The following is a 14781-nucleotide window of genomic DNA, read 5'->3' as shown; positions in this document are numbered from 1 at the left end:
ACCACTTCTTGACTAATCTGTTGCTGTGAGCGTACGTGCCCTGTCTGCTCCTTTTGTAAATAAACATGCCTGCCTGCCTCCCGGGAGAGAAAATAAAGCGGACTTTAAAATTTCAATGAGTCTTCAAACAAAATAATGTTTATGCACACACACACACAAAACAAACCAAAACAAAAACTATAAATTAAAATTTCGCTCTTTTTCAAAAATTTACTTAATAGCACTAGTGTATCTAAACACGTTTTTGTTATTTATTATTTTCATTAATAATTGAATCATGTAGAGTATGAATACATATTGTAGAATATTCTGTATCATTTCGCAGAAAAAAATTTCTACCTAAAATCATGTTTACCACTTAATTTCAGTTGAGTCTACTGTAAATATAATAAAGTAATAAGCAATATAATAAATCTGAAGTAATGAAAAAAAATTGATCTAAATTATGAAAGTTATTTATTAAAACTTTTGTCATTTTAAATTAAAAAGAATGATTATTAATTATATATATATATATATATATATATATATATATATACTGTAAATGCCGGGGTGTAATATAGCTGGCCTCCAGGCGGTGCACCCTGGTTAACATTAAATCTGCTGTGGGTTTGCCTCCCTTAAGAAACATAATTGATAGAGATTTAGTCCTTCTTTATGAAAAGTTGATTTGCCTGCCCAACAATACTTTTTGGAGGGATTACAACACCAAAGTAGAGAGAAATCTTAAAACTCAAAAAGGGTTTACACAATATTTCACAATATGCTTATTCTGCAGTCACTGATATGAATATCCACCTCAATCCTGAACTTATCTGTTGGCCTGTTTGCCCTTTGGGATATGGAGAGATCTTGGTGTATTTGAAGCTGGATATACAGATTAATAAGAGTCATACGAGTGAACAACAGGTTCATGCCATTGCTCTATCTACCATTGAAAACAAATATCCTAGAGACACATGGTTACATGTCTACACTGATGGATCAATGTTAACGTTGAAGACGTAGCAGGAGTTGGTGTTTGTCGTGATCTTTTTTCAGGCTATGCATCAATAGGAGCTCATTCCACCAATTATGATGACGAAATCGAGACTATTTATGTTGCATTAAAGCTACTGGCTATTTGCCCCTTGTCATTCTGCAGAGTGTTTATTTTGTCAGACTCCCTGCAGCTCTTCAATCTCTTGCAAATAGACAATACACAGATAATATCCATATACTGGAGTACAGAGAGCTCTCAATATCAATCTCTGTTTCTTTCCAGTGGATCCCAGCATACTGCGGGATTCCTTGGAATCAGGCTGCCGACTTTTTGGTCAAAAGGAGTACCAAAGTCCTCCAAAGACTTTTGAAAACCCTCTCATTTCATTCTGAAACTCCTGATAAAAAGAAGATATGCCTCCAGGATAAAGCAGAGAGAACTGTGTGACTCTGCCGGTAAGCCATGGACCTCACTGCTTGAGGATACACAGTTGATCCCAGATTTGCCTAGGAGTGCAGCTGTAGCACTTTTTCGCCTTACTACAGGCCATGACTGTTTGCTCACGTACTTGTATTGGCTCAGGCTTTGTGACTCTCCCTTATATCCTCTGTGGAGACATCAAATTTTTGATGCTACTCATCTTGACTCGTGCTCTGCAATTGTGTTTTTAAACTGTAAAGTTCAGAAATATTAGAAGGCTAGAGATCTAATGGATCATAGCCTAGAAAAAAGGAAGAAATACATCCAGAAAGAGAAAAATATATTCAATAATAATATATTGCAATTAGTGGAAATGGTTGTAAAAGAAGAGTTTTTTAGATGTGGGAGAACCAATGAAGATTTCAAAATCTGCTTTTGTTTAGCATGTCCAAAATCATAAATCATTGAATGAAAAGAATATCAAAAACAATGTTTGTTAATTTGCTGAAACCTTGTCCCATTTCTGTCATGTATGTGTCCCATACCTCCCTCCTATAAGGGAGGTGAACAAAAATATTAAAAATTTAAGTATGCAAATAACAGCTAATTATTTGTATTGTGCTGCTCTTGTATCTTTTAAAAATAAATTAAAGAACATACTTTAATAACATATTTTATAAATTGCACTCTTAAATTCACTTAGCTAGTGAATTAAATTTTTTGTGAAATTTGTTGCTCTCCTCTCAACTTTCTCCTACTATCCCAAATTACTTATGAACTCAGAGTCATGATCCTTGATATCATGCAATGAAGTTTCATACAGTTTTGAATTTTTGTGCATAAAAGTAGTGTTTTTTAATCTTATTTAAATATAGATTAATCTTTTTTCAAAATTTTATCTGTTTAATTATTTCAAGTTCTGTTTAAATTTTCAAATTATTCTGAGTCAGATGAAAAATATGCAGTGAAAGAGTATATTGTTTACTTTTTCTGTTTCTTTTCCAAGTTATTTGAATAAAATGTAATCATTTTTTTCAATTGAATAATTTTTTTATATCTTAAAATTGCTTCTTTTCAGGCAATGCCAGTGACAGAGTCTTCGTTGTAGATGTAGATAATTACCATCAGTATAGCACAAATAGCTTAGATCGTCAAGCATTTTCAAATCCTGGGTTTGGTTTACTTGAATCACCACTGAGAGCATTTTCAATATCTCAGGATAACCAATTATTGGCATCCAAATCAATGACACATTCACAATCTACTGAATTAAAAAATATAAATAATAAAGCATCACCTTGCCACTTTGATCGTCTTACAGTTAGAGCTATGCCTGATCCTGTAGGATTTGAGAGAAATTGCAGTAACTACAACTCTGAACTCTTGGAACAACCAAATTCATCTAGAAACAGTTTACACAACCTTATCCAAATGAGAGAAGATTCCCCTGGAAATTTTAAAAGTGGTCAAAATTTGAATCAGTTAGGCTCATGTGCAGATGATAATTCTATAGTTGACAACCAAAATGGTGCATCTTCTGTAGAATCACATGTTAATAAACTCAGTCCAAAAGTTTATGGACTTAATTTTCCTCTTAAATCTGTGGATGAAATTGGTTTTTGCAATACATCAGTTGAATCTGCTGGTTGGGAATGTACATCATGTAGCACGGAAGAATTACAAGTTCCTACAAGACATTTAATGTTACAAGAAGCCCAAGATACAACAGAACAGGAAGAAGATGGAAGTCAAGATGTGCATCCTCCAACTCAGGAAGAGGATTCTGAATCTGAAATATCTGGGGTCAGTACTTTTCATTCCGCTTTATCATTATGTCTTTTTAATATTATATATAAATATATTTTCGTGCAATATCAGATTGAAAGAGACCTGCCAATTAATTTTTAATTTTTTAATAATAATAATTTTTAATTTTTAAATTTTTTTAACGTGTAAATTGAGCAAAAATTTTCTTCTTTTGATATTTACTTCATAGAAAGTTACAAAATATATTATGATAAGTCTCTACTTAAAAGATTTCATTTAATATGTAAAGATTCAAGAATATGTATTTTAATAATATTCAAATATTTAGTCTTTAAACCATATTTTTTAGGCATTTCATTTTTAAGGGAATTTTTATATATATCTAAGGTTTAACATTGTAAAAAATTTAATAATAATTTTTAGTTTTGTGGTTCATTTATGACAATATTTTATTGTAATCTAAAATTATAAGCGATATTATATTTGACAAATGTGTTTGAATTCACAAAGTTTCTATATAAAAATACTCATTTTAGAATATACTTTCCTTGATTTGCATTTTTTTTTCTAAAAAAGAAACCAGATGCATTTTTGAAAAATATTTTTAAATCTGTATTTTAAAAGGAAACCTAATTTTCTCCTTTTTTGCTTATACATTTAACTGAGTTACAAACTTCCTGTAGTGGAAGAAGTAGCATCCAAGTCTCTTTTGTAGTATCATCATCATTATTACCAATTCTGCAATTTGCTGGTTTCATTTAGTAAAAAAATATCAAGTATCAGTAAATTTGTGATAATGCTTTATTATTGTAGATCCTTTAAATTAAGCACTGTTTGTAAATATTAAGTTAAATTTTCTCTTGTTTCATTATTTTATTATTCACTTTAAAAAGGCAGTTGTGAACTGAGCATCAAGAGGTGTAAAATAGCTCGATTTTGATAAGTTAGGAGATGTCAACACAGTTGTATTTATAACCCTGTTATTTCTCTACAATCTGTTTTTTATTTAATATTCTTATATTTTTTGAAATGCACTTGTCTGTCTGAGGATAAAGGTCACCTGTCATCTCGTACTGGAAGCATTGTATTACGCTTGTGCTGTAAAAATATATTTAATAAATAGAAGTGGCTACAAGTTTTGGAATATTTTCTGTACTTAATGATTTATAAAAATGTGACTTGTTTTGTTAAACAGAAAGAATTCTTGCAGATAATAAATATGTTTGCACTTAAAAAATTGAAATAAATTTCCAAAATGAACTGATATTTATTTTTATATGTGTTTGCTGAAGTGGACTTACTATATAGGAAATCTATCGCTTGTGAATGAATTTTAAGTGTAGGGTAAACTGTACTAGTATTGTTAGTTGAAAGTTTTTGTGTACAGGGAAATCAAATTTGGCTTATTTACAATATACATATCCATTTGAAATAGATTATTACTTTTATGTTATTGATCATTTATCAAGTATAAATAACAAATTATTTAAAATCCTTTATTTCTTTAATACGATTTTTGTGCATTCAGAACTATTAAAAAAAAAAATAAGATTACTATTTGCTGATCAGCAGTAACTGTGGTTTTTTTTATTGCATTGATTTTTTATCTTTAGATAGAATTCATTAACCTAAAAGTAAAATTGTAGGGATTTTTATAGGATGGTTATTATATTAATCTTGTACATTTATGAATATTTCCTCACTATTTAATAAATAATTAAAAAATACTGTAGTTCATCTTAGAAAGTAATTAAACACTTTTTCTTACTCTGATTTCACTTTGTTATTTGTAATCTAATGGAGATATTGAAAATTTATTATAGGTTGAACAAGGATCTGAGTCTACTAGTAAATGGGCTAGAACATCATCTCTGCGCAGGCACCTTGGACGTAAAAGAAGTCTTTATAGAAGCACACACGAAGTAATTTATCTATATTAATTTTCTCATTATATATATATATACTAGCCGCCTTTGGCGACCAGCCGGTTCGCCAATCTTAATGTTCGTTTAATAATGTAATATTTTTTACTGAAACAAAGCATTTTTTTAATAATATGATTACTAATAATAGAGTCACTGAGCGTTTAAACTTTATGGGCACTAAAGAATATCTTTCTTAATTTATGTAATATCTCAAGAATTTATCAACAATGTTTAATTTTAAATGCATCAAACACTAAGAAAATAAAATGAATCGTTTAAAATAATCGGTCTAAAACAGGTTAAAAAAACTACTTAAAAAACGATGTACTTAAAACTATAAGCATATACAAAAAAAAATATATAACTAACATAAATAAAATTTACTTACAATAGCATGCAACTAACATAAAAATAATTTAAATCATCCGTTGATCATGGTTGTCATGACAACAATCAGAACACAAAGCGCATGCGTGGATTTTCTTCGCCAGTTATGCTAACGCAAATGCGTGAATTTTTCTACGCCAGTTGGGGTAACGCTATGCAGATTATACATTTTTAATTTCCTTTATTCTGTGTTATTTTAATTCAAAAGTACTTCAGAATGAATCTGAAACATGGATTAATTAACAATGTTTAATTTTAAATGCATAAAACATTAAGAAAATAAACAGAATCGTTTGAAATAATCCGCCGAAAAATGTTAACCCTAGCCTCATTACTGTTGGGAGAAAAAAAAAAATGCTGAAGCCTTACTCATTTGGCGGTGGGGAAAATGGAAGATTATTTTGGCGGAAAAGTTGGCGGTGGGGAAAATTGAAGATTTTTTTGTCGGGAAAGTTAGTTTTTAATTAATAATTAAAATTTCAAAAAACGGTACCCCAGGTGCACATTCCCGACCTCTAAGGTATACATGTACCAAATTTGGTAGATGTAAGTTGAATGGTCTGGCCTGTAGAGCGCCAACACACACACACACACACACACACACACACACACACACACACACACACACACACACACACACACACACACACACACACACACACACACACACACACACACACACACACACACACACACACACACACACACACACACACACACACACACACACACACACACACATTGAGCTTTATTATAAGTATAGATATAATTTGCCTGTAATAATGTATACAAATTTTTCCAAGATATATATATTATATATTTCATAATAACTATTCTGAAAACTATTAAATTGCTGTGTCTTAAGACCTTCAGAAACTTCATTTTCACTTATTGTTTTTTGTGGGAGATAAATACATATTTAAGCCTTTTTTTTTTTTTTTGTAATCATACTAGAAAAATGATGCTTGAATTTTAATAAATTGGAGGAATGATAATTAATAAATGTGGCTTTTGAAAATGCAACAATAATATGCTCCCTTGACTATGTTGCAAAACCAAGATAGAATTTTATTTTCATAAATTCTGTTACTGATTTCCCAAGGAATTCTCTCTTGTAAAGTTAAAAAAAAAAAAAAAAAAGTGTTGTGTGTTATGTGGAAAAGAAAACTTCAGGATTAAGAGCATGTTAAGGACTTTTTTTTCCCTGGAAAAGAAAAAGTTTTTATGAATATAAATTTTATTTTATTCTATATTTCTTCCTTTTTTATGAGTTGTTTGATCAGATGGAATTTCAGTCTTTTATATTTTTAAAGTTTAAAACATATATTTAATGATAGTCTTACATAAATTAAATTATTTCTTAATTTTTGTAAGCTATATTATATCATTTTATAAATAATTGCATAAATATTATTTATTTGATTGATTATAAAAATAATTCGCAACAATTTTATTGAATCATTACATTTTGTAGTTATAATGATAGTTTGAATGTCACAATCATTACATTTGCACTTTTTTCAATGATAATCTTTGTTTTTATAAGCGATTAATTAGTTCTCTGCATATGTAAATGTTTGACTGAACCTTTGACTCTCTCATATTTTTGTTCTAATTAAACTCATACAGCTCTGATGATAAAATTAGCTTAATTGGTTTTCATATTTATTTAGGCTGGTACAGTATCTGATGGTGAACTAGCTAGTGGGAAAGCATCCACATCAAGCAGTATGCTTGCTCTAGATCGAATGAGTGATACTTCACACAGGAGTAGTTGTGCTTCTGAGCGTCCAATCGATGTGGGCAGAGTAGGTAGCTGGGCTGCTGGATTTAATGTACTTTTAGAAGATCCTGCTGGTTTACATACATTTAGTGTAAGTTTTAGTTTTACTGTGTCAGTATTATAAAATTTTTATTTCGTAAAGCATTTTTTTACTTGATTTATTAATATTCATTTAAGAATCAAATTAATGCTAATGCAATTTTCTTTAGTTGTTCTTATCTGGTTTTAGATTGTATAATAAGAACAATATTTTGTTCAGTTATAAGTAATGTGAATTCAAAGTTTTCCTAATTAAAATTAAAACAGTTAATATTTATTGTATGTATTTGCCAGTGGACTAATTCAGCTTAAATTTATATAGTTTTGATTGAGACTTGATTTTCTGGCCATGTCAGTAATATAGTTACTGATCCAAAAAATGTCACATATAACCTAATAGACAAATGAATATAGTTACATTTTGTCCTAAGGTTATTGTAAAATTAATTCTATAGCATCATGCCTCTTATATGAAGCTTTTTATTGAATGTATGAGTTATATTGATCAGCAATTCAAGTTTTGAATTATTTTCTTTTTAAGAATTCTACACTTGAAATGAAATTGAACTTATAAAATGCTACATTAGCTTGCATTGAAGTTTTATTTCGAATAATATTGCTTATTTTTGAGTTAATTGAAAAACTATCAATTATTGTTACCATCTGTACTGTTTTCTAATAAATTATACTTTTTAAAAATTTAGTTATTCATATAAATTTCTGCACATTTACTGAATATTGATTATATATTGATATTTGAAATGTTCTTCAATGTGCAGGAGTTTTTAAAGAAAGAATTCAGTCAAGAAAATATTACATTTTGGATAGCATGTGAACGCTATCGACAGTTGAAGGATCAGTCTGCAGTAAGTTTCTTTTTTATTTTATTGTACGTACATTAAACGCTTGGAGTTTTTGTTTATATTATAAAAGCATGTAGAAAGAAATAAAAACAATTTACTTATGCAGGAATTACAATAAAAGAAATAGCAGCATGAATACTGTCTTTTTCAGATTTTTAATAATATTTCAAAAGATAAACATAACTTTTACTCTGAAAACTATTTCCGATTACGAATCCTTTGCTTTAATAGGCTATTCTTATTCTGTTAAGCATTATTACGTTAGTGTGCAAGACTTGGCAATTATTTTGATTTTGCTATAATTAAGATATTTAAAATAGTAGTAGTATCTACAAAAAGTGAGCTTAAAAATTGAAATTCATACTGCTAAGGCAAAATGTACTACCTAAAGAATGAAAAAAAGTTTAGTAAGAAAAAAAAAAATGAATAGGATGCATAAAAATTAGGGAAATTAAGAGAAAAAGGTGTTATTGCCAGAATGGCGATGGTAAGAAACAAACAAATGTCCTTTAGTAAGTAAGTAGCCTCTCCTAACTGCAGTGGTTGCTTTGAATATTCTGTTCATATTCAAAATATTAATATCCAGCAATTCTTGATGCAATTGAGGTTCCTCAATAAGCATTTGTATATGTTGTCTATTTGTCTCTGGAGGATGCGATCATGCCGTAGACATCTTCCCAAAGCATCCCATATATATTCGATCGGACTTAAATTAGGGAGAACACTGATCAATCCATTCAACGTATATCTTCTTTTTTTTAGAAGCTTCTGAACAGCAAGAAACTTATGTCACCGTTCGCTATCACCCATAAATAAAAAGTCTGAACTTCGGAAGAGATATACATGGGGATTATAACTTCATCACAGTAGCGGTCTCTGACCCATGAACCTCTGTCGAAAATTTAGAGCTTTGGTCTTCTCAGCGGTCTCTTTGCCTGAAGTTAATGGATTGAAAACATATCCTTGTTTCCTCTATATCAATTGGCATCGAGAATCGTTTGTTAGATCAAAACAATTCTTATTGATAAAGAGGGCATAACAATTGAAATGTCTGCTCTTAGTGTGCGTCACATTATTATAAAAGGTTCTGCATATGGTATATAGCTGTTAATAGTATATAGTGTTTTAAACACGGGAGAATAGAACACTTTTATCTAGTTGTCTGTCCTCAGTAAATCGAAATTCTTATCTTCCGGTTACCGTACGCAAGTGCTGAGCAATGTTGCCGCTTTCTGGTTTTGGTTCCAGCATGGCGATTTATCGGTTATCTATAATTTATTTTCCTTGGGTATCCACAGTTACCTGACCATTCTACCTAATGCATGGTTTTCTTGGTTATTTCTTGTAGTCTTTTTGGAACATACAAATAAACTTTCATTGACAGCGAATGTATGGAAATACATTTTCCGACTTCTTTTGAAGTTGCCTTGCACCGCATGCGCTGATTCCCTGATGCCCTCGTGTCTCCTGTAACATCATGGTCCTGATATTTGCATATGTATCACATTTCTGCTGAGTTCGTTTTTCATTGGAACAATAGCAAAAAGTTTTTTTCTACAATTTTATAGTTTTATGATGAAAAATTACTTTAAATTTATGTACACTAGTATAGATGTTAATAAATTCCTTAGTCAGCTTAAGTTTCTTGCAGAATAGCACATATTTTGTTGTTCAACATCTGCTACTATTCACATTAGAAGTTTTCTTCAGAACGTGTAAGTTATGCGTTTGCTTTCTAAGGGTGAAAAAAAAAGTTGACTATATAAATTTCAAGGCGCTTTTTGAAACACAATGCTTTAAATTTATTCCATCAGTTTCTTATTGACAGGCATTGTGTAAATTGATGAATAAGTGGAATAATAATAGTATTCATTTTAGCATCTAATAAGTGTTGCATTACTTCTTTTTCATTTTCTATCAACTCATCAAAATCTTTTATAACTAACTATTATTAAGACTTCAAAGGTTTAATAGTAATTTGATTGATTGATTTAAGCACTAAAGTGAATTATTTATAGATTCGTTTTAGTGCTTAAATGGAGTGCATAGTAGCAGCTGTTGATAAAATTTGTCATTTTGGCAATTGCAATTTTTCAATCAACAAATAATTAATCTGTTATAAATATGAGATTAAAATTTGTTATACCAGGAAGAAGGGAGGAAGGGAATTCCAAAGTGGATTTTAAATGTTTATTGAATTTAAACATAAAAAAATGTTTTCCTTCTGTATTATATAGTTACATTACCGATTAAGTAATGATTCTGACATTAACATTTAAATGATTCTGATTATTTGCATGTTATTATTGTTATTATTTTTTTGCTATCATTTAGTAATTCTATCTGTACAATGATTTTTTGGCGCCTTTAATAAGAATAATAGAGTTTCAGGGGAAAAAATGGTGCCAGTGAACTTTATTTTGCCATCAATCATTGTTTATGGAAACCAAAATTACCATTTTAAAGATAGTAATGAATATACTAAAAGATTATGTGCCCAAGGGATTGTCTACATATTTAAAATTGGATAAACTTTGAGATTTTCTCTATCAACATCTGTTTGTGATGTCATGAATAAATTCCTCTTGGAAAAATTATCTTGTTTACAAACTTTGGTTTATATTTTTTTGGTTATATTGGGAGATATTTAACATTTTCGATTGAGGGGCCATTTTCACATTTAGATTTCTAAGATTTAGATATTTTTTAAAAATATATTTAATATCTAAATGCTCTCTAATATCTACAATTGTGTGTATATATATATATATATATATATATATATATATATATATATATTTGTGTTGCTTCATGTTACAATCGATTACTGTTTGATGTATGACAAAAATATTACCATAAAAGAATTAGTACTTATAAAGAAGTTTTTTATGTGATAAAATATTCATAATTTTTCTAAATTGCTCTTGAGTCCTGAATTGTCATTATGAAAAGTTTTTTTGTATGAGTGAAAGAAAGAAAATTATATAGGTCCTTTATTGTTTGGAAAAATGTAAATTTTAGTATTAAAATTAATACATTATAGAATAAATAATTAACTTATTTTTATTCCTTTTATATATTTCTTTTTATTTATTTATATATTTTATATATTCCTTTTATATATTTATCAATATATCCTGTTCCTGTTATTATTGCTTATTATTCAGATATGAAATGTCATGGCAATATATTTTGCAAGAATATATGTATAAAAAATACTAAGCATTCCATTCACTGATAAATGTTAATCAGTTATCCATGCTGTACAGGTAATTTAGCTTTCAATATGAAAGCTTTTTGCTTACAAAAAATTTCATTATTCAAGGACATGTATAGAGGATATGTATGTATGTATGTGGGCGTGTTACTAACGTGCAATTTAAATCATTGAACATTACACTGTAAATGGTCAGGCATTTATTTTGTATATCTTTAATTTTTTTTTATTTAGCATTTTTTAAAGCTTTTGATTTGATTTTACTATATCAGATATGAATGGAATGTGAAGTTAGATATAATTATAGGAATAAAAATTATAAGAATAATTATTCCACAAGATGTCTTTAAAAAATAACCAATTAACGTAATAATTGAACATGTTATTAGTAACTTTTTGATTAAGCACAATAAAATGCATTTATTAGAAAAAATATTTCATTTATAAACCAAATATATATTAAAACAGAGTTATAAAAGCTATTAAATAAGAGTTAAAAATCTTAAGAATACATTTAAACGTAATTTACCAAACACAGTATAGTTAAAAAGTTAATTTTTGCATTTTTCTTACCTGTTTAAAATTCTTTTCATAATGATTGAAGAACTGTGCTTTCATTCGTCACTCATATTCATTTAATTAAGGGCAAATAAAATATATTGTATATAACACACTGAGATTACAAGTCATGGGTTACCTCCTAATAACATGTCGAATCTCTTTTTGCCGGCTAGGTGCTTAATGTAGCATGTATTCAACAAGTCATTGGAAGTCCAATACCGAAATATTAAGCCATGCTGACTATAGACCTTCATAATTGCAAAAGTATTTGCTAGTGCAGGATTTTGTGCATGAATTGACCACTTGATTATCTTCCATAAATGTACGTTGGGATTTATATCGGGCGATCTAGGCGACCAAATCATTTGCTGGAATTGTTCAAAATGTTTTTCAGACTAATCACGAACATTTGTGGCACGTTGTCATGTTTGTGTACATGAAGTCCATAAATGGTTGCAAGTGTTTTCTAGGTAGCTGAACACAACCATTTCCAGTCAATGTTCATTTGGATCAGAGGACCTAGTCCATCCCATGTAAAAACAGCTCACACCATTATGGAGCTACCAGCAGCTTGCACAGTGCCTTGTTGATAACTTAGGCCCATAGCTTCATGGGGTATGCGCCACACTCGAACCCTTTTGTCAGCTCTTGCCGACTTAAATCATGACACATCTTATCAATCCACGTTTTCCAGTTTTCTAGGATACAAGCATTATGGTCACAAGCCCAGGAAAAGTGCTGCAGGCGATGGCGTGCCATTAGTAAAGGCAATCGAGTCAGTCTTCTGCTGCCATATAACCCATTCAAGCCAAATTTTGCCGCACTGTCCTAATGGACATGTCCATTGTACACCCCACTTAGATTCCTGCAGTTATTTTGCACCGTGCTTGTCTGTTAACACTCACAACTTTACGTGCAAATAACTGGTTCGGTTATTAAGTGTAGGCGGTTGGCTATTGTGTTGTCCATGGTGTGAGGTTATACATTAATTAAGGTACTCTCGGCACACTTTTTACACTATGGATCTCGAAAAGTGTTAATTTCGTAAAAATTTCCAAAATAGAATGCTCATGCGTCTAGCTCCAACTATCATTCCGTATTCAAAGTCTGTTAATTCCCTTGATGCAGCCATAATCACGTCAGAAACCTTTTCACATGAATCACTTGAATTCAAATGAAAGCCCTACCAATGCACTGCCTATTTATATATTTTGTGCTCGATACTACTGCTATTTGTATATTTGCATATTGCTATGTCTTCTCTATAAGGAAAAATATTAAGTTAAAAAGAGAATAACTTTAATGTATTATTTTATATTAAAACACTTGTTTATCTGGACAGATAATTTCAAAAAACTTTATTTTTGAAGTAGTTGATTCACCTGGACATTCAGCTAGATTAAAATTTATTAATTTAAATTTTCTTTTAAACATTTTTTGCTATCGTATAAATATAGAAGTATATATAAGTATATAAGTATATTTAATTATAAAAGTAAGAAATGCGTAATTTTATATTGGCAAGCAAAATGCTAATCAACACTTCCTGAATCATTAAAAATTATTTAAAATTACTGTTTTTGTATTATGTAGTATTAGTATATTTTGCATTCAAAAAATTAATACTAAAGGCTTAATCTAATATGTTTTGATGCCTGAATTTAATTTCCTTTAAGATTATATACAATGTTATGATAATTGCAATGATGACAGATTTATTTTATGAAATTTGACTTTTTTTAATGAAATCCTGAACACATAAAACAAAAAGAATAATCCCTTTTTGTGTTACAAAATATGGAAGTTATTTTGCATTAATTATAAACTGAAAATTTGATAAGTAGGTTTGTTAAACTATTACACAATCATTAAAAGTATTTACTGAGAAACAAAATTTCAATTTTTTTCCCCCTTGAGTTATATTCAGTAAGTGATTCTATGAGGTAAAGAGTAAGAAAAAGACTGACTCTTCACCAGCTTAGCGACTATTAATAAAGTATTATTGCACTAGAAAGCATTTTTTTACTTTGAGTTTAACTTTTTTAAATGTTTTTGCATTACAAGAATGTAGAAAATAATGTGAAATTCACACAATGGTTCATGCAGAAAGGTGCCGTGGACTCCAATTTTCCAGCTTCTGTACTTTTTACAGATGAAGCTTCATTCAGTCGTGAAGGTGTGTTCATTACAAACAGTTCACACGTGTGGGTTACAACAGTTACTATCGACAACATATTATGTTACAACAGTTCGTGTGTTATGTTACAATAGTTCACTAACGACAGCAAGCATGTTACGAGAAGTTACGCTGCGCAACATCGTTTTGACGTAAATGTGTAGGCTGGAATCATTGGTGACTATTTGCTGGGACCGTACTTGATACCGCCTCAATTTGGCGCTGTGAATCCTGTATTCGTGTAAATGGTCGCAATTTTGAGCACCTACTGTGAACCTGTATTTTACCTCGTTGGAATAAAAGTCGATGTCGTTTGCGGACACACTTTCCTTTGTGAAATCGGTTTCCCGACGTCCCCACCTATCATTCATTATACAGGGTGATTCAAAACTTATCTTTCCACCTTGAATGATAAGTTTTCAATCACCCTGTATAATAATAGATGTATAAAACTGACCAGTCTGTTTAAAGGCGATTCAAAGTGTAAACTTAGTTATAGTAAGTTTATATTGTTTTTAAAAAAATTAAATTCTGTCGAAGATATATTCAAATTCAAATTATATTGATTCTATTTCATTCAGCTTCAGATTAAAAAAATTATGCAATTGCTGATTCTAATTTCAATTTAGTAAAATATTTAATTGTAACTTAATCTCATTTT

General features: G+C 29.7%; 1 protein-coding gene across 1 annotated transcript in view; it reads left to right on the top strand.

The window, feature by feature from the left end:
• LOC129958391 (regulator of G-protein signaling loco-like) overlaps positions 1 to 14781 on the top strand; it is a 59477-nt gene that overhangs the window by 17006 nt on the left and 27690 nt on the right. Inside the window, exons 3-6 of the mRNA XM_056070857.1 lie at positions 2481 to 3205; positions 4993 to 5091; positions 7155 to 7355; positions 8083 to 8169. Of these exons, the coding sequence (XP_055926832.1) occupies positions 2481 to 3205; positions 4993 to 5091; positions 7155 to 7355; positions 8083 to 8169 (1112 nt within the window). The remainder of the gene's footprint in view (positions 1 to 2480; positions 3206 to 4992; positions 5092 to 7154; positions 7356 to 8082; positions 8170 to 14781) is intronic.

This window comes from Argiope bruennichi, chromosome X1, assembly GCF_947563725.1.
Source record: "Argiope bruennichi chromosome X1, qqArgBrue1.1, whole genome shotgun sequence".
Taxonomy (NCBI): Eukaryota; Metazoa; Arthropoda; class Arachnida; order Araneae; family Araneidae; genus Argiope; species Argiope bruennichi.
The sequence above is the reverse complement of the archived record's forward strand: the minus strand, read 5'-3'. Positions and strand labels throughout refer to the sequence as shown.